At 38.9% G+C, this 21,824-nt stretch overlaps 1 protein-coding gene across 4 annotated transcripts in view; it reads left to right on the top strand.

Annotated features, from left to right (window-relative positions):
• Positions 1-21,824, top strand: part of FAM135A (family with sequence similarity 135 member A) — a 140,183-nt gene that overhangs the window by 95,652 nt on the left and 22,707 nt on the right. For 3 of the 4 annotated variants that reach the window (XM_069599487.2, XM_069599480.2, XM_069599483.2), the window contains 5 exons: positions 12,051-12,124; positions 13,434-13,588; positions 13,806-16,164; positions 19,022-19,188; positions 21,521-21,612. In XM_069599487.2, coding sequence (XP_069455588.1) covers positions 12,051-12,124; positions 13,434-13,588; positions 13,806-16,164; positions 19,022-19,188; positions 21,521-21,612 — 2,847 coding nt within the window. The remainder of the gene's footprint in view (positions 1-12,050; positions 12,125-13,433; positions 13,589-13,805; positions 16,165-19,021; positions 19,189-21,520; positions 21,613-21,824) is intronic. The other variant, XM_069599484.2, reaches the window with a different exon arrangement.

Below are 21,824 nucleotides of genomic sequence, written 5' to 3'. Positions count from 1 at the left end.
GAACTGGAATATAGAACTACCGTATGACCCTGCAGTCCCACTCCTCCTCAGCATGTATCAGGAGCAAAACATGATTTGAAATGATATATGCACTCCAGTGTTCATTGCAGCACTGTTTACAATAGCCAAGACATGGAAGCAACCTAAATGTCCATTGACAGAGGAATGGACAAAGAAGATGTGGTGTTGCTGGGCATACACACTGAGAAAACCAGAATTGAAAGAAACACATGTACCCCAGTGTTCATTGCAGCACTGTTTACAATAGCGAGGATATGGAAACAACCTAGATGTCTATCAGCAGACGAATGGATAAGAAAGCTGTGTTACATCTACACAATGGACTATTACTCAGCTGTAAAAAGAACACATTTGAATCGGTTCTAATGAGGTGGACCAAACTGGAGCCTATTACACCGAGTGAAGTAAGTCAGAAAAACACCAATACAGTATATTAATGCATATATATGGAATTTAGAAAGATGGTAACGATGACCCTATATATGAGACAGCAAAAGAAACACAGATACAAAGAACAGACTTTTGGACTCTGTGGGAGAATGCGAGGGTGGGATGATTTGAGAGAATAGCTTTGAAACATATATATTATCATATGTGAAATAGATCACCAGTCCAAGTTCGATGCATGAAACGGTACTCAAGGTCGGTGCACTGGGATGACCCTGAGGGATGGGATGGGGAGGGAGGTGGCAGGGGGTTCAGGATCGGGGACACATGTACAACCATGGCTGATTCATGTCAATGTATGGCAAAACCCACCACAATATTGTAAAGTAATTAGCCTCCAATTAAAATAAATTAATTTTTTAAAAAAAGAAGATGTGGTATATATATACAATGAAATATTATTCCATTAAAAAGAATGAAATAAGGCCATTTGCAGCAACATGGGTGAACCTAGACAGTGTCATACTGAGTGAAGTAAGTCAGACAGAGAAGGATAAATATCATATGGCATCCCTTATATGTGGAATCTAAAAACAAATGATACAAATGAACTTACTTACAAAACAGAAAGAGACTCACAGATTTAGAAAACAAATTTATGGTTGCCTGGAGGAAGGGATAGTTAGGGAGTTGGGAAGGTCATGAACACACTGCTATATTTAAAATGGGTAACCAACAAGGACATGGAAGTCTACTCAACATTATATGCCAGTCTGGTTGGGAGGGAGGTTTGGGGGAGAGTGGATACATGTGTATAGATGGCTGATTCCCTTCTCTGTTCACCTGAAACTGCTGCTCCTAAGTCGCTTCAGTCATGTCTGACTCTGTGCGACCCCATAGATGGCAGCCCACCAGGCTCCGCCGTCCCTGGGATTCTCCAGGCAAGAACACTGGAGTGGGTTGCCATTTCCTTATCCCAGTGCATGAAAGTGAAAAGTGAAAGTGAAGTCGTGTCTGACTCTTCGCGACCCTATGGACTGCAGCCTACCAGGCTCCTCCGTCCATGGGATTTTCCAGGCAAGAGTGCTGGAGTGGGGTGCCATTGCCTTCTCCAACCTGAAACTGCTACAACATTGTTAATTGGCTATATTATAACCAATACAAAATAAAAAGTTTAGTCTGAAAAAAAATAATGCTGGCATTTCAGTTTAAGTAAAATTATAGATCAATTTAGACAGAATTTTCCCCTTAATTATATTGAGCCAATCTGTGAACATGGCTTGGCTCCCCATTTACTTAGGTCTTTAATTTCTTTCAGAAGTGTTTTGTAGTTTTCAGTCTCTTTTATTTATTTATAACCCTTTTATGCCATTATATTATGTGATGTTATAAATGGTCTTTTAATTTCATTTTTTTAAAGGTTGTTACTAGAGTTGTAAAAGTACAATTGATTATTGCGTATTGATTTTATATCCTATGACCCTGCTAAACTTACAGGTATAGTATATTATAAATCTAACTTGGGTCATGTTGATTCATAGGGTTGTTTAATCAGCATTCTGGGTTGCCATTTTTTTCGTCTCTGCTTTGCTATTTTAAAGACATACCGTTATCATCTGTCCTCCATACTCTGTGATATTAAATCAGTCATTGATGTCAGGGTTCCCAACCCCTGGGCCGCAGACAGGGCTGCACAACAACAGGTGAGAGGCAAGTGAGTGACCAGAGCTGCTGCTGTGTTTACATCTCCCCATCACTCACATTACCACTTGAGCTCCACCTCCTATCAGGTCAGCAGTGGCGTTAGATTCTCATAGGAGCAGGAACCCTACTGTGAAACTGTGCCTGCAAGGGATCTAGAGTGTGCTCCTCCTATGAGAATCACCTGGAAACCACCACCACCACCCCCTTCCATGGGAAAATTGTCTTCCACTAAACCTGTCCCTCCCTGCTGCCCAAAAGGTTGGGAACACTGATTTACATTGTTGTTTTCTCTCAGCTGCTGTTAGGATCTTCTCTTTATCTTTGTTTTTTAGCTATTTAATTTTGATGTGCCTTGTATTTTCTTAATTTATCTTCCTTAGGGTTTGCTTTAATTCCTAGATTTGCAGTGTGATATTTTTATCAAAATTTTAGCCATAACTATACATTTTTTTATGCCCCAGTTTTTCCCTCTGCTCTCTCTCTGGCACTCTCATATCACTTGTTACACTTTTGATATTTTGGGGTCTTTAGTTTTTTTTCTCTATGTTGTTTGGAGTGAATAATTTTTGTTATTCTATCTTTGAATTCACTAACTCATTTCTGTAGTGTCTGATCTGGTCTAAATTATATCTAATAAAATTTTCATTTCTGATATTATTATCTTACATCCAAAATTTCCCCTTGGTATTTTTTTTAATGGTTTCATTTTTCTGCTGAGGTTCCTCATCTCTTCCTTCATTATGATCAGCTGCTCTCAGTCATTTGGTAGTGTATAATTATTGCCTAAAAGTACTTGCCTGGAGTTCTGGTTTCTGATCTGGTTTGTAAGAGACTTGGACTTCATCACTTCCTTTCTACCAACAAAAAAAGAGCTGAACAAACCAAATGTCAACACATCTTTTTATATCCATTTGAGAATTGAGGCTGCATGATAAACTTCAGCCTATCTCACCTGAACTGTAAAGAGAGAGAGCCAATTACAGAGAATCACATCTTGCTAAAGCAGAAACATATCCATGAACAGAAGTCACCAGGAGCCAGTACCAGGGGAGCAGAATTTACACTGTAATTGACAAATTTCTGGAGGCTCAGTTTGGACAAGTTTGAGTTAGTAACTCCAGAGGACCCAATCTTAGGGGATACCCACACTTCTATGAGTTTTAGCTCGAATCCTACCAGATTTGCATAATGATGATCAGAGTAATCCCCTCATGCAGGGAGAGATGGAAATAGTCATTTGTAGATACATTCAAAACATTCTATCTTTCTTAACGAGACTTTCCTCCTCAGAAGCTCTTTCTGAGCCCAGCTGACCTGGAGGACCCAATTCTAGCCCTCTCTAGCCATTGACTTGGGGAAAGAAGATTCTCACCTTAACATTATCAGAGATGCCATACACACCTGTAAGAATGACTAAAATAAAAAACACTGACAGCACCAAATATTGATAAGGATGGGGACCCAACAGGAATTCTCATTCATTGCTGTTGGGAATGCAAAATGGTACAGCCAGTTTGGAAGATGGTTTGGCAATTTCATACAAATCCAAACATACTCTTACACTACAATCCAGCTATCATGCTTTTTTATTTTTTTCCCAAATTAATTGAAAGTTAGGTCTATGCAAAAACCTGTACATATATTATAGCAGCTTTTTTCATAATTGCCTAAACTTGAACTAATTAACTGTTCTTCATCAGATGAATGAATAAATCTTTGTTTATCCATATAATGGAATTTTTTCAGTAATAAAAAGAAATGCACTCTCAAACCATGAAAAGACATAGAAAAACCTTAATAATTTATTTTTGCTAAATGAAGCCAATCTGAAGAGAGTTACCACTATATGATTCCAACTGTATGACATTCTGGAAAAGGAAAAACTAAAGAAATAATCAGTAGTTGCCACGAGCTCAGGGAAATTGGGAGAGAGTCAGATGGGTAGAGCACGAGAGATCTTTAGGACAGTGGAACTGTTCTCTGTGACATTGTGATGGAAGGTATTTGTCTTTATACGTTTGTCAGAGCCCATACCATGCACGATACCAAGGGTGAACCTTAATGAAGTGATGAACTTTAGTTGATGATGATGTGTCAACATTGGTTCATCAGTTATAACAAATGCATCAAATTATTGGAGAAGGAAATGGCAACCCACTCCAGTATTCTTGCCTGGGAGACCCCATGGACAGAGGAGCCTGGCAGGCTACAATTCATGGAGTCGCAAAAGAGTGGGACACAACTTAGCGACTGACCAACAACATCAAATTATAACAAATACAAGACGCAAGTAATAGGAAAAACGTGGGTGCTTGGTGTATAATTGGAATTTTCTATACTTTCTGATCAATTTTTCTCTAAAACTGCTCTTTAAAAAAACTTCAGTTTTAATTTTTTTTTTTAATTCTTGCTTGCTATTTCTAGCAGCTGGGTTAGTGTGGAGTCTATTTCAACAAACTGCTTGTATCTCCTGATTGTAAGGTACATTTTCCCACTTCTTTGCATATCCAGTGGGTATCCTTCAGGGCTTGAAGCAGTTGCTCCATGTATTTTGTCCAGTTTTGTAAGTTGTTTCCAGTAGAGTCAATCCAATACCAGTTTCTCTGTCCTGGTCTCACTGAAGTTAAATAGTGCTTTTCAACTTTGGCTGTGTATTAGAGTCATCTTGGGAACTGTAAAAATTACCAATGCTAAATGGGGCCTAGACATGGCTAGAATTTTTTAAGTTCTCCAATTGATTAACGTTTGGGTGGTAGTGGTGGTTTAGTCACCAAGTCACGTCTGACTCTTTGCTACCCCGTGGACTGTAGCCCACCATACTCCTCTTTTGTGGGATTTCCCAGGCAAGAATACTAGAATAGGTTGCCATTTCCTTCTCCAGGGGATCTTCCTGATTGAGGGATCAAACGTGTGTCTCCTGCTTGGCAGGCAGATTCTTTACCACTGTGTCCCCTGAGAACAGTGTTAGGCCTTTCCCTAAATAAGAGGATTCTGCTAGGGGGAGTGGAAACTGAAATCTAGCCTGTCTTCCCTCGAGGCAGGTTGTATCTGCCTGTGGAAAGAGTACATTTTTGTTTTGGTTCCTGTTTGTTTTCCGTTTCCGTTATGGTTTATCACAGGATGTTGAATATTGTTCCCTGTGCCATACAGTAGGCCCTTGTTGTTTATCTGTTCTGTGTATAATAGTTTGCCTCTGTGAATCCCAGACTCCCAGTTCTTCCCACCTCCTGTCCTCCTCCTCCTTGACAGCCACAAGTCTGTTCTCTGTGAGTCTGTTTCACAGATAAATTCATTTGTGTCATTTTAGATTCCACATATAAGTGATATCGTAGGGTATTTGTCTTTCTCTGTGACTTACTTCACTTAGTGTGATACTCTCTAGGTGCATCCATGTTTCTGCAAGTGGCATTATTTCATTCTTTCTATGGCTGAGTAACATCCATTGATAATACACACACACATACACATATGTAAATGTTCAGTCGCTCAGTCACGTCCCACTCTTTGCGACCCCATGGAGTGCAGCACACCAGGCTTACCTGTTCTTCACCATCTCCCAGAGCTTGTTCAGACTCATGTCCATTGAGTCAGTGATGCCATCCAACCATTCCATTCTCTGTCACTCTCTTCTGCCTTCAGTCTTTCCCAGCATCAGTGTCTTTTTCAATGAGTCGGCTGTTCTAATCAGGTGGTGAAAGTAATGGAGCTTCAGCTTCAGCATCAGTCCTTCCAATGAAATTCAGGGTTAATTTTCTTTAGGATTGACTGGTTTTATCTCCTTGTTGTCCAGGGGACTCTCAAGAGTCTTCTCCAGCACCACAGTTTGAAAGCATCAATTCTTTGGACTCAGCCATTTTTATGGTCCAGCTCTCACAACTGTATGTAACTACTAGAAAGACCATAGCCTTGACTATACAGACTTTTATTGGCAAAGTGATGTCTTTGTTTTTTAACACACTGTGTAGGTTTGTTATAGCTTTCCTGCCAAGGAGCAGCTGTCTTCTGATTTCATGGCTGCAGTCACCATCCACAGTGATTTTAGAGCCCAAGAAGAGGATATCTGTCACTGCTTCCACCTTTCCCCTTCTAATTTGCTGTGAAGTAATGGGACCAGATGCCATGATCTTAGTTTTTTTAATGTTTAGTTTTAAGCTGGCTTTTTCACTCTCTTCCTTCACCCTTATCAAGAGTTTCTTTAGTTCCTCTTCTCTTTCTGTCATTAGAGTGGTATCATCCACATATCTGAGGTTGTTGGTATTTCTGCCAGCAATCTTGATTCCGCCTTGTACCTCATCCAGCCCAGCATGTCTCATGATGCACTTTATGTATAAACTAAGTAAACAGAGTGATAGTAAACAGCCTCGTTATACTCCCTTCTCAATCCGGAAGCAGTTGGTTGTTCCATACAAAGTTCTCACTGTTGCTTCTTGACCTGCATACAGGTTTTTCAGGAGACAGGTATAAGGTGGTCTGGTATTTCCATCTCTCTAACACAGTATGTTATGATCCACGCAGTCAGAGGCTTTAGTGTAGTCAATGAAACAGAGGTAGATTTTTTTTCTGGAATTCCCTTGCTTTCTCTGTGATCCAGCAAATGTTGACAATTTGATCTCTGGTTCCCCTTTTCTAAACCCAGTTTGGACATCTGGAAGTTCTTAGTTCATATAATGCTGAAGCCTAGCATGCAGGATTTTGAGCATAACCTTAGTAGCATTGGATACGAGTGCAATTGTCTCTAGTACTGCCCTTCTTGCTAATTGGGATGAGGATTGATCTTTTCCAGTTTTGCGGCCACTGCTGGGTTTTCCAAATTTGCTGACATATTGAGTGCAGCACTCTGATAGCAACATCTTTTAGGATTTTAAATGGCTCTGCTGGAATTCCATCATCTCCACTAACTTTATTGACAGTTAGTGCTTCCTAAGCAGTGCTTCCTAAGGTCCACTTGACTTTACACTCCAGAATGTCTTCCTGTAGGTGAATGACCACACCATCACGGTTATCCAGATCATTGAGATATTTTTTGTACAGTTCTTCTGGGTATTCTTTCCATCTCTTCTTGGTCTCTTTGCTTCTATTAGGTCTTAACTGTTTCTGTCCTTTATTGTGCCCATCTTTGGATGAAGTGTTCCTTTGATATTTCTAATTTTCTTAAAGAGATCTCTAGTCTTTCCCCTTCTGGTGTTTTCCTCCATTTGTTTTCATTGTTCATAGAAGGCTTTCTTGTCTCTCCTTGCTATTCTCTGGAACTCTTCCTTTAGTTGGGTTTACATTTTCCTTCCTCCCTTGCTTCTCATTTATCTTTCTTCAGCTATTTGTAAAGCCTCCTCAGACAACCACTTGGCCTTCTTGCTTTTCTTTTTTCTTTGGGTTGGTTTTGTTCGCTGCCTCCTGTACAATATTACAGACCTCTATCCATGGTTCTTTAGGCACTCTGTTTACTAGATGTAGTCCCTTGAATCTATTCGTCACCTCCACTGTATATTCATAGGTGGTTTGATTTAAGTTGTGCCTTGCTGTCCTAGCAGTTTTCCCTGCTTTCTTTAGTTTAAGCCTGAATTTTTCTATGAGAAGCTTATGATCTGAGCCACAGTCAGCTCCAGGTCTTGTTTTTGCTAACTATACAGAGCTTCTTCTGCTACAAAGAATGTAATCAATCTGATTTTCTCATTGACTATTTGGTGATGTCCATGTATAAATCATCTCTTGTGTTGTTGAAAAAGAGTATTTGCTATGACCAGTGCATTCTCTTGGGAGAATTCTGTTAGCCTTTGCCTGCTTCATTTTGTACTCCAAGGGGAAACTTGCCTGTTATTCCAGGCAAGTCCATGCAAAACGTCCTACTTTTGCATTCCAATCCCCTATGATAAATGCTGTGCTGTGCTTAGCCACTCAGTCGTGTCCAACTCTTCGCAATCCCTGTGATGAATAGGACATCTTTTTTTGGCATTAATTCTAGGAGGTCTTCTAGGTCTTCATAGAATTGATCAACCTTCAGTTTCTTCAGCATCAGTGGTTGTGGCAGAGACTTGAATTACTGTGATGTTGAATGGTTTGCCTTGGAAACAAACAGACATCATGCTGTTGTTTTTGAGATTGCACCCAAGTGCTGCATTTCAAACTCTTTTGTTGATTATGAGGGTTACTCCATTACTTCTATGGGATTCTTGCCCACAGTAGTAGATATAATGGTCATCTGACTTAAAGTCATCTATTTCTGTCCATTTTAGTTCACTGATTCCTAAGATCTCAGTGTTTATTTACTCTTGTCATCTCCTACTTGACCACGTCCAATTTCCCTTCATTCTTGGACCTAACTTTCCAGGTTCCTATACAATACTGTTCTTTATAGCATCAGATTCTACTTTGATTAGCAGGCACATTCACAGCTGAGTGTTGTTCCCACTTTGGCCCTGCTGTTTCGTTCTTTCTGGAGCTATTAGTAGGTGTCCTCTGCTCTTTCCCAGTAGCATATTGGACAGCTTCAGACCTAGGGGACTCATCTTCTGGTGTCATATCTTTTTGCCATTTTGTACAGTTCATGGGGTTTTCACGGCAGGTATACTGGGGTGGTTTACCATTCCCTCCTCCGGTGTATCACATTTTGTCAGAACCCTCCACTGTGACCCGTCCATCTTCGGTGGCCGTGCTTGGCATGCCTCATATCGTCACTGAGTTAGACACAAGCCTCTTCACCATGACGAGGCAGTAATCCATGAAGGGGTTTTCAGGAAATAAGTCTAACCAAAAGTGAACTTTGTTTTTATCCAATATGTGCTTTTTAAAGGGCTAATTTTCTCTTAAATTATTTCTGAACATTTTACATGGAAACTTTGTAATGTGCCTCATGGTTCCCTACCTTCTGAAGTAGAGTGTACGGAACCTAAGTTAGCCTTTTGAAAATGAGTTAGTTATCATTATGCACCTTGTGTAGGGAGGCATTTTTGTTTCAGCATCAAGTTTCTTTTGGCTCATATACTTACATACACTTAATGCCTCTGTACACAATCTATATTCTGTAACTCTCCTTTTCCCTTGGTTCATTTGCTCTTTTAATGTACTGTGGAATGGGAAACCAGGTAACTTAAAATTGTATCTAATAGTAAGCATAAATCAATTTTGTATAAAAAGTGGACTCTAAAATATCCTACTGTGAGCACAATGCAAGAATGCAAAGAATATTGTTCAGTAAACATTTGTGAGATGTGTTTTTTCTTCAAGGCAACATAAATAATACATCACATATTTAGACTCTACACTAATAATTAGACTCTTACTTGGATGTGGATGTATAAAATTATTTTTAATAATATGTTTTAATAATAATGTATATTAAAATATATTTTGATATAAAATTATGTAAATGTTATATTTAATACAGTATTACATTTATGATAATAAACATATTCTATTTAATAAATAATGTTTTAATAATTTAAAATTAGTGAAATATGATATTTAGTAATATAAAATATAAGTATTATATTTAATAATATTATATTTGATAAAGTATATTTTAATAATTATTTGCTAAATATTTATTGAATAATTAAATTCTGTTTAATATAAGATATTATATTTAATAACAAATATTCAATTATTTATTGAATAATATTTAATAAAATAATTTACTTTATAATTAATTTTAATAACTGTAATAAACATAGTTACACTGATAACAAATACTAGTTAAAATTATCATGATAAACATTATTTAGCACTATAAGCAACATATCAGGATGAACACAGATAAACATTTAATTCTGTAAAGCACTATAAACACCCATTTTGAACCCTTGAAGGCTATTTTTTTTTTTAACTTCCTGGTTAAATTTGACTAGTTGATGTTTCCAAATGAGTAGGTTCTTTAGGGTACATACTCAAAACTTCTTTTACAATCATGTATGCGTGCTAAGTCACTTTAGTTGTGTCCGACTCTTTGTGACCCCATGGACTGTAGCCCACCAGGCTCCTCTGCCCATGGGATTCTCCAGGCAAAAATACTGAAGTGGGTTGCCATGCCCTCCTCCAGGGGATCTTCCTGACCCAGGGATCAAACCTGCATCTCTAATGTCTCCCACATTGGTAGGTGGGTTCTTTACCACTAGGGCCACCTGGGATGCCCACAACTATGTATACCAGAGTATTAATATCTATTACTCATATCCTGAGTTTTAATTTGTAAATTTAACATTTTTTCTATGAATGCCTTTTGCCCAGAACTAAGCTGTGTTGCCGTCAGGTGGCAGTGATGCCTTAGTCATGGCCTCAGTATAGTCACCAGCCTTATTCATCACGTGTTGCCACTGCATGAAAATCAGGGCAGGAGAAAGTTTAGACCAGAACTTCCATCTGGGCTCAGAGAGGAAAGGGAAGAAAAGACTTGCTGGCAATAGGGATTCTTAATGCAGAAGGGAAGAGCTCAGTGGTTGGAGCACAAGACAATGCTTTTTCTCGAGCCCTTATTTGAAAACCCAGGTATGTCACGGGCCAGCTCTGTTGTCTTGGCCAAGTAATTAACTTCTTTCTGCCTGTTTTCTCAGTTGTTAAATGAAAATATGTTCACTTCATAGGGTTTTCATATGGTTTAAATCAAAGAATAAAAAAGTAAAGTGCTTAGCATAGAGCTTATGAGGGTGGCTGCTGTCCAGAAATGATGGCTCTTATCGTAGGAGTCTGAGAAGGCAGGCCCAGCTGCAGCCGCAGATCACTTCAGGCTGGATTTCTTCACACTTTATAGCCCTCAGGAAAACCTCTCTGACAGACAGGCAAATGGTTTTCCTTATCTCTCCGCTAGTGTTGGAGAGCAAGAAGTGGCAGTTGCAGCATTTGAAGTGAAGACACAGTTACATCCTTCCCTCACAGATGCCTCCGCTTGTCCCTCTGAAGATCCTGTCTCACCAACTCAGGGAGATAGGCTGAGGAAATCAGAAACTTAACTGGCTGTATCTTGATGACGAATAAAGCATTTCTCCAATTCACGGTGTATTTAAAATCAAAGAACCTCAAGTCTTCTTTCCCTTTAGAAAAAAGTTTCAGTGTAATGTAATTCCTAGCTATAATCTGATTTCTCTCTCTCCCACGTACCCTTCAAACAAAATATATTTTCCGTGCCCTTACTGGTGCTTCAGTTGCTGTCCGTAGCTGACAAAGCCTTTGAATAATTAGAAATGAAAAGGTCAAAATACGACTATGATGGAAGAAATACTCAACTAGATTTGACCAGTATTTATGAAGCACTTGCTTTTATAACATACCAAGATATATTTTAGATAGATAGCAAAGATCATCCCAAACATAGCTCCTACTCTAAAGAATATCACACATTAAGAGGGGAGACAATTCACATAAACAATTATTTTAAGGAAAAATGTGGTGAATGCTACAATAGTAATTGTCATAGCTTATATTTACATATACCTTCCAGTTTAAAAAAGAAATATCAAACATGTAATTATGCTTACTCTTCACAATAACCCCGTATGTAGACTAAGTATTAAGTGTAATTGAAAGCAAGTCATCGAGGCTCCTAAGGTGAAATGCCTGAGGTCACAGTGTCAGTGAGTCCACCCATCAGCTCACCTGATGTGTCCTGGGCTGCCTGGCACATAGCATGGAGCAGGAGCTAGGTGGTCCTAGTATTTTTTCGTGTGCTGGGCACTCTTCTTGGTGTGAGGGACAGAATCCCCATCTTCAAGGAGGATGAATGGTGAATCCATAATGTAAGCCGAAGTTTCTTACTCTGCATTCTGTTCTTTCTTTTAACTCATGCAGTAAGTACCAACATACAGAGGTTTGGCAACACTGAGGAGAGAGGTTAATCTTCATGGGGGTGGTTATGGGGGCCCTTGCGGAGGGTGTTTTTCTTCCTACCACCTAAAACCTCATGACTTATTAGATGCTTCGTGTTATTCATACTCCCTTTTGGAATTTTTCAGGTGCGCAGGTTTTCTGAGGCCTTCTTTTGTTTTGAACATCCAAGAGAAGCTGCCATTGCATACCAGGAACTTCAGTGAGTAGCACAAATCCAAAGCTTAAATGATTTTGTTTCCTTTTATATAAGATATCATCTCAGAATTTATCATGATGGAATATACAATATTTACAGCAAAAGAAATGAGAATTTGAAGTTCAGAAATCTCCTGTTTAGTCAGATGTGTTTAATCTTGTGAATTGCTTCACAAAAGACCCCTGCCTTCCGTAAAGGATCACATTGCACTATTATCCCATCCCACACATGAGATCTACCCATCCCACAAGGCCCTGGCTCCAGCCTTCCATTTGGTCATCTAGTTGTATCTCTATTTTCACAGGTCAGAATCTCTTACATTTACGATTATGTATTGCAGGTTCTCAAAAGTAGTCTGATTGGCACTTCTTGCCGTTATGTAAAAGATTTATAATTCAAATATCCAGAGTAGATGCCTTCCTTTTTCCTTACTGAGTATTTTTAGATCTGGTTTTCTTTGGCTTTAAAGAATATTTTGAGGACATTATGCTGAGTGAAAAGAAGTGAGACATAAAAGAATAAATTATATATGATTCTGTTTATGTGAAGTTCTGGAACACATAAAACTAAGGTGAAGTAAAAGTCAGGACTGTGGTTGTCTTGGTGTTGACTTGGGCTGAGAGTTTGCCTGGGATGACAGAATACTCTCTAGACAGGTGGAAATGTTCTGATTGTGTGTCCACTTATCAGAACCATACAGCTAAGGTGTATTTGTTTCAGTGCCTGTGAACTGTACCACAAAAGAGAACTGTAAATAATCATAGGGTGTGTGAGTGGAGGTCCAGACAAAGCAAGAAGGAAAATCCTCATTGTTGAAGCTGACGGGATTATTATGCTATTCTGTGTACTTTGATTTGTTTAGGAAATTTTTCATAAGAAAAAGTTTTTTAAAAAATCTTTTATATTAGAAAAGTATATACCTTTTTAAAAATAGCTGTTGTGTTTATCAGTATATGTTAAGTAAGCAGTAGGAACGGAACACTTTTTTTCAACATTATCATCAAATCATTAGTAGGCATTTGAGCTTTTGGTCTTTCTCTTCTATGATGTTCTCAGCTAATTAGAAGTGCATATATATTGAGTACAGATAAAGCACTTTGAAATAACATTTGTCAGTAAACCATAATTTTTATAAGTCAATAATTTTCATTGTAGCAGTTTTTATCTCTTGAGCAAGGAACTCCTTTGTCAGGTGCTTGTGTCTTGAGTGGTGGGGAGCGTACAACTGATGAGGGGATGGTGCCTGGGGGACTATGAGGTGGAGCTGGTGTGATTATCTCGGTTGCAGTCTGACGTGAGACATGTTTTTCAGTGCTCAGAGTCATCTCCAGATGTGCACCGCTATCAAAAACACTTCCTTCTGCAGCTCTCTCCCACCCCTGCCTATTGAATGTAGTGAATTAGATGGAGATCTCAATTCGTTACCTATTATCTTTGAAGATAGGTATTTAGATTCAGTTACTGAAGGTAAGTGTAATCTAACTATAATATGTAAGCTATGTGTCATTGGCAGTATATTCTACCTACTATACATAAAGCCATTCCTTAATGTGGGACTTTTTTCCACCTCCAGTTTTATTTATTTTTGAGGATATTAGAAAGTTATAGTCAGAAAAAGTAGTCTTAATCATATAAGTTCTTACACCTTGTCTTAAATCTGAATTTCTTTTTCTTTGGATAAAAGACTTAGATGCACCCTGGATGGGAATTCAGAGTCTTCAGAGATCAGAGTCCAGTAGAATGGATAAATGTGAGACTGAAGAAAGCGCTCTAGCTGGACTTTCCAGCCCAGAGTTGAAAGTCAGACCTGCTGGGACCTCCAGTTTTTGGTCTACAGAAGGTGAAAAGCAGCTAACAAAGTCTCTAAAAGGAAAGAATGAAGAATCAAATAAATCCAAGGTTAAGGTTACTAAGCTCATGAAAACAATGAAACCTGAAAACACAAAAAAATTAATAAAACAGAACTCTAAGGATTTGGTGGTTTTGGTAGGCTACAAATGCTTGAAAAATACAGCATCAAATGATCTCTTTAAAAGCTTTGAAGGCAACCCTACACATAGGCAGAAGGAAGGTCTGGACCCCACAATATATGGATATAATTTTGATCCAAAGACCTACATCAGACAGACAAGTCAAAAGGAAGCTAGCTATTTGCCAGCTAATACAGAAAGAACTGAACAAAAGTCTCCAGATATTGAAAATATGCAACCAGACCTGTTTGATCCTTTGAACTCTGGCAGCCTAAATGTTTGTGCAAATTTGTCCATTTCAGGTAAACTTGGTATCTCCCAGGATGATAGTGAAATTGCACAAGTGGAACACAGTGTGGCATCCAGAAGCTCATCAGACGATTGCCATGATCGTCAGTCTGCCCCCACTTCAGGAGTTAGGACAATTGAAGTTAAGCCGTGTAATAAAGACTGTTTCAGTGGAGAGAAAGTAACTATTAAAATAGGACCTTGGACAGAGCTTCAACAAGATGAAATATTTGTGGATAATTTACAACTGCCCAACTTTGAATCCTTAGACTCTAACAGTAAATCTAAACCTATGGAAATAACACTTGAAAAGGAAGCTTTGCAGGAAGCTAAGTGTCGTTCTGTCGGAGAATCGTTAGCTAAGTTAAGAAATAATCAACCTACTTCTACAAGAGAATACCACCTTGTAGTGAGTGGAGATGCCATTAAGTTACCGGACATTAGTGCCACGTGTGCCTCATCTCGGTTCTCAGACTCAGGTGTGGAAAGTGAACCAAGTTCTGTTGCAGCACATCCAAACCCTGACATAGTCTTTGAAACTGTACCAGGGCAGGGTCTTTACATCAGTGAGAGGTTATTTCCTCAGCTTTTGATGAAGCCTGACTGTAATGTAAAGTTTTCACTAGGCAGTCACTGTACTGAGAGTACAAGTGCTTTCAGTGAGATCCAGTCGTCCTTAACCTCCATAAATTCTCTGCCTTCTGATGACGAGCTGTCACCTGATGAAAATCCTAAGAAATCTGCTGTATCTGAATGTCACCTAAGTGATAGCAAAACTGTGTTAAATCTAGGAACAACTGATGTGCCAAAATGTGATGATAGGAAAAAGTCAAGTATTATTTTGCAGCAGCAGAGTGTCATATTTTCAGGGCGTTCAGACAGTGAAACTATAGAAATACATTCCTTAAATTCAAGCACTAAAGACCCTTTACAATTTGCTTTTTCAGATGAAGATACTTCCAGTGATGTGAAAAATAGTTGCAGCTCCAAACCTAACTTGGACACTGTGTGTAAAGACTCCCAGAGTCCTGATAAATCCAGTGACTCTGTAGGAGCCACAGTTCCATTAAGTTCAGAACTGGCTTGTTCAGGCACCCCTTGTGTCATTTCAGGTTCCGTTTCCACCAGGGCAGATAGCAGTGGAGATAGAACTGTGAAAAGAAAAAACAGCGATGCATTAAATCCCAAACAGATGTGTTCAGAAGCCCCTGCAGTTAAAGATGAAACTTACCTGAGTACAGGTGATGCTTTTTCAGCCAGTCCTGATATGGTAAAGCAAGGGCTTGTGGAAAATTATTTTGGCTGTCAAAGCAGTACAGATGTTTCTGACATGTGCGCTGTTAGCTACAGCCATTCAGTTAGCCCTCAGAAAGAAACTTCTGGAAAAGAAATGAGTAGTCCTCAGCGGGATCAGGGTAAAGATGAGGAAGAGGAAGAGCAGGATCAACAAATGGTTCAAAACGGGTATTATGAGGAGGCAGATTATTCCGCTCTGGAGGCTGCAGGAGATGCCCACTGTGCAGACGGAGCTGACCTAGGAGAAGAAAGACTTGCCAAGTCTGAAAGGCTGGCCGGCGACTATCTGAGGGATGGCATCACCGTGCCTACTGTCTGTACTTCTGGCTGTCTGTCCTTCCCGTCTGCACCACGAGAGTCCCCTTGTGGCGTTAAGTACTCTTCTAAGAGTAAGTGTGACGCTGTTACCAAGCAGCCGAGCAGCGCCTCCCACAGCTGCACCTCGTCGCTGTCCTGGTACGAAAACTCGCCAAAGCCTCAGATACAAGCGTAAGTAGTGGAGCGCGATGGCACGTGCTGCCAGAGAGGGAACGTGTATATCTTTCTCTGGAAACATGCATATTTCACATTCTCTGACTTCTGTAATACAGAAAGTATTTCTTTGATTAGTTGTCCAAAATGGAGAAGTGAACTCAGTATACTGCCTGAGACAGACCTGTAGGTTCCTGTATGATTGTCCTGTTCTATAGGCTACACATCCCTGATATAACTTTTCATCGGTAGTTGTGTGGTAAAAGTGTGGAATAGTTGAGCTTAAAACCCTTTTTTCCCCATCATTTCTCCCCCATTTACTCCCAGACTTAGGTTTTATAAGGACATCTAACAATTAAGGACAGCATTAGATAATTACTAGAAACTTCGTCAGCCTACCAGACTCAGATTGCCTCAGCTAAGTCAGTGGTTCCAGAATTGAGATTTAATGGTCCAGTTAAAAAAAAATCCAGAAAAATTTGAAGATGGCATAGATTTACTAGTATGGCACAGTTGTCTACTACCTTACTCCAAATGGAATTGTAATCCCTAGAGTAAAATGTCTAGGTTTGTCTACTGTGGTTTTTTAAGTTCCCAGATTATTCTGATATGTGCACATAAGTGAGATCCATGGCGCCTACAGCTAGTGAACCCACTAAGATGAGAATTTATTGTTATTCAGTCACTCAGCCATGTCCAACTCTTTGTGACCCCACAGACTACACCATGCCAGGCTTCCCTGTCCTTCGTGATCTTCCAGAGTTTGCTCAAACTCATGTCCATTGAGTTGGTGATGCCAACCAACCATCTCATCCTCTGTCGTCCCCTTCTCTCACCTTCAATCTTTCCCAGCTTCAGGTTATTTTCCAGTGAGTTGGCTCTTTGCATCAGGTGGCCTGAGTATCAAAGCTTTAGCTTCAACATTAGTCCTCCAAGGAATAGTCAGGGTTGATTTCCTTTAGGATTGATTGATTTCACCTCTTGGAAGGGACTCTCAAGAATCTTTTCCAGCTCTACAGTTGGAAAGCATCAATTCTTCAGTGCTCAGCCTTCTTTATGGTCCAATTCTCACAGCCATATATGACTTTACAGACCTTAGTCGGCAAAGTGATGTCTTTGCTTCTTAATATTGCTGTCTAGATTTGTCATAGTTTTTCTTCCAACAAGCAAACATCTTTTAATTTCATGGCTGCAGTCACCATCTGCAGTGATTTTGGAGCCCAATAAAATAAAGTCTGTCACTATTTTCATTGTTTCCCCATCTGTTTGCCTTGAAGTGATGGGACTGGATGCCATGATCTTAGTTTTTTGAATGTTGAGTTTTAAGCCAGTTTTTTCACTCTCTTTTGCCTTCATCAAGAGACTTTTTAGTTCCTCTTCACTTTATGCTGTAAGGGTGATGTCATCGGCATATCTGAGGATATGGATATTTTCCCAGCAATCTTAATTCCAGCTTGTCCTTCATCCAGCCCGGCATTTTGCATGTTGTACTCGGCATAGAAGCTAAATAAGCAGGGTGACAATATATAGCCTTGACATACGTCATTCCCAATTTTGAACCAGGTGAGAAGAGCCTACTGAATTATAATGTGCTAGGAGGGGGCTTCCCTGGTAGCTCAGCAGTGAAGAATCCACTTACCAGTGCAGGAGACACAGGTTCAATCCTCGGGTCCAGGAGATCCCCTGGAGAAGGAAATGGCAAACCACTCCAGTATTCCCTGAGAAATCTCATGGACAGAGGAGCCTGGCAGGCTATAGTCCTACAAAGAACTGGACACAAAGTGACTAAACAAGGACAGATATGCTAGGAAGTTAAAGGTTGTTCCACCTCCTGGCAGCTCAGTCTCTTTCTGAATCAAACATGAAAGCAGTATTCCTCACCCAGTGTGTCCCCCTCAGTTTAGTGTTCAGCAGCTTACTTGAGTTTTACTTTCATCAGCCCAAATGATATAATATTAAAATAGTTCTTAATTTTTCATGTTCTCAATCCCCAAGTTGAATAGATATGTTTGTGCCAATTTTATTTAATCACATCCCCCCTTAGTTCTATTCCTTTTTACTGATATTTTTAGAGAAAAATACAAATAACTTAATCTACTAAATATAATACCTGCCGTTCTCACCAGTACACTGTGTAGAATAGTGCCTTTTTTCCCATTTATGTAAGATTAAAAAGGAGCAAGGGACTTCCCAGGTAGCTCAGCTGGTAAAGAATTTGCCTGCAATGCAGGAGACCCTGGTTCAAAACTTGGGTCGGGAAATTCCCCTGGAGGAGGGCATGGTAACCCACTCCACTATTCTTGCCTGGAGAGTCCTCATGGACAGAGGAGTCTGGCAGGCTATAGTCCATAGGGTCGCAAAGAGTCGGACATGACTGAGTGACTAAGTACATATAGCACAAAAAGGAGCAAGGAGGGTAAGATTTGGTCACAGGATCAGCATCAGACTGTTACTCTTTGTGGTACTTCTCCCAGCTTTTCTATGCATACAATATAAAGTTCTGTAAAAAGCATAACTCCATTCCTAATATTTTCTAGTGGATTTCAAATTTAAAAGAATATTTTTAAGTGACGTCAGCGTGTAATTACTCATTGTATTTGATCAGAGTATGTACTAAAAAACAGGGATTGAACCCAGGTCTCCTGCATTGCAGGCAGATTCTTTATGAGCTGAGCCACCAGGGAAGCCCTAGTAAAGAAAATCACTGTGTAATTTCTAAATCATTTAGGTGATCCCACATATTTCAGTATTTCAAAACCAAATATTTCTGGGTTTCCTTTTCTGTAGTTCTCTAAATTCAGCAGATTATCTTTTTGGTTCTAAAAACTGAATGTAATTCTTAGTAAAGAATATCTTTTATAACATTTTGCTCTAGCTTCCTTCAGGCAAAAGATGAATTGAAGCAACTTAAACTCCCCGGGTTCATGTACAGCGATGTTCCTCTGCTGGCATCTTCAGTCCCTTATTTTTGCGTGGAGGAGGAGGAGGAGGACCATTGTGAAAATGGAGTGCATCTCATTGTCTGTGTGCACGGCCTAGATGGTGTGTAACATCTGTGGATATAACCTGTACCAACTCAATATCTTCTTTTCCTAGTAGATCTCGTTTGGTTCTATTTAATCATTGACCTGAAGAAAGATTTCTAAATTGCTGATATTAATTATTATCTTAAATACATTCTAAAGCAGAGGTATGTTTAATTTTGCTGAGAATAATATTAGATTTTTTTAAAGCAAATTTTCCTTGGAATTGATATCCACATGCCGACATTTTGCTTATATTAACTTGGGGTTTTTCTGTCTGCTCTCTTACTGTTATTTGCATTAGCTGTCATTCATGGCAATCATTTTGTCTCCCTTTGGTTGTCTTTCTGCTAATGTCTAACTTGGTGCTTTAAACTTTATGGATGAGAAAAATCAATACCTAAGAATAAAAGATTCACTGATTAATTAGAGTATAATTTAAATTCTTAATACCTGTTTTTACTTGCTCTAATTTTAAGACAGCTATTTTGGTTATTCTTGGTTAGGAACTGCGTTAGAAGATACCAGATATCTCTAGACTAGCAGAGTCAAGTCAAGTGAAGTCGCTCAGTCGTATCCGACTCTTTGCGACCCCATGGACTGTAGCCTGCCAGGCTCCTCTGTCCATGGTATTTTCCAGGCAAGAATACTGGAGTGGGCTGTGTTATAATGTGATTCTGTAATAGCAAAGTAACAAAAGGTTTTATGGATTATAAAAATGCTCAAGTGAAGTCTCCCAGTCGTGTCCGATTCTTTGCGACTCCACAGACTCTGTAGACTCCTGCCAGACTCCTCTGTCCATGGGATTTCCAGGCCAGAATACTGGAGTGGGTTGCCATTTCCTTCTCCAGGGGATCTTCCCAACACAGGGATCCAACTCCAGTCTCCCTCACTGCAGGCAGACTCTTTACTGTCTGAGCCACCACAGGTCTAAACTAGTAAATTCTCATTAAATTGGATATTTTTAATTAAAAAAAAACTGCAACCCAAGAAATAAAATGCCTCAAATACTAACCTCTTTTCTTCCCCTGATAAAATTTGCAAAGAATTATCCTCCAAGAAAAGTTTCTTGGCTTAATAGAATCTCTGATATAGTCCTCTTTGAAATTTCCAAGAAACACTATCCCATGTTATAGAAATTGGTCCAGAATAATAGGAAAAAAGATGGAATGGAGCCTATTTTATTCCTTGAAGTTAACCTAACCTTGTTATTAAATCTGAAAAAGATGTAACACTGACACTCCAAAAAAAAGTGGAGTAATCTAACATAAATATACTTAATAAGACTCTAGTAACATTGTAGAAAAATGAATTCATTAATTGATTAAATGTCTCCCCAAACCCTCCAGCAAATGAATCAATATATTAAAGTAGCTACAGCAAATATAATTTAATTCCCAGAATGCAAAGATAGGTAAATATAAAGAAATTTGTTAATAAAATATACTATATTAGTAAATCAAGTAATATAAAATTCAATATTCATTTCCAGTTATGACAAGTAAGCATCAAACTTTAAACCTTAAATAGCACTAGTCTAATTCATTAATGTAATTAAGCATATATACTTACAGCTCATGGGAAACATATACCTAGTAGTGAGATGCTAGAGACATTTCTTTTAAAAATCAGAAATAAAACAGTTAATTCTGTCTGTTCATGACATAGCTAAAAAGAGGGAATAAAGTAAAAGTTCAGCAATTGATAATATGTGTATATTCCTGAGTAAGCCAAAAGAATTAACTGAAAAGCCATTAAACTAATTTTTAAAGGTACTAATTATTTATATTTATGTATTATATATGTATATGCTAATTATTTATATTTATGTATGATAGCTATTATAAATATTTTATATTTATATCTATCTTTTAAGTTAGTAATTAAACTACTTTAGATTATTTAAATGGATTTTTATTTCTGTTTGTCTGACCTAGTACTGCCAAAGAAAAAGTCAACAGATTAAATCGAAAATGCACTCAAGTTTGGTTAAATGCTCATGCGGAGAGTGATGGTGACAAGTTGGTCAGTTGGTCACTCACAGCCGCCATTGGTCACAGCATGTGCTAACCATGGGACAGACACAGGGGGAGCCGGAGTGGGCATGAGGGGTTGATAGCATCGTACATCCAGACCTCTGAAGACACAGGCTGTTGGCGGACATTGTCTGCTGATGGTGATCAGCCGTGACATGAACACAGTGGGTTCTGGTGCACAGGGCCTTGTCTCTTCACAGCTGACTTAGGCCCTCCTCTTATCCTCAGAATGGTTAGCAACCTGTGAGGATGTGTGCTGCACCTTTTGCTTTATCTTGTCCTTTAGACAGAATTTTCGTTTTCTTCATTTTCTAGGTAACAGTGCAGATCTCCGATTAGTAAAAACTTACATTGAACTTGGGCTGCCTGGGGAAAGAATTGATTTTCTTATGTCTGAAAGAAATCAGGTACAGTATGGCTGTGTTTTCAGTGAAAGCATACATGTTTCTACCAGTTTCTACCTAAATATTGCTTACTGCAAAATGTCTGTAATAGTAGAAATAATTTTTCTGATTTCTATAAAATTTAACATTCATGCATATCTTAAGGAATTTGAAATGATTTATAACTCAGTTTTTGAGCTCTTTACATATGCAAAATTTCTAGTATTCATATTTCT

Source organism: Ovis canadensis, chromosome 9, assembly GCF_042477335.2.
Source record: "Ovis canadensis isolate MfBH-ARS-UI-01 breed Bighorn chromosome 9, ARS-UI_OviCan_v2, whole genome shotgun sequence".
Lineage (NCBI taxonomy): Eukaryota > Metazoa > Chordata > Mammalia > Artiodactyla > Bovidae > Ovis > Ovis canadensis.
Note: the sequence above shows the minus strand (reverse complement) of the source record. Positions and strands in the feature narration are given on the sequence as shown.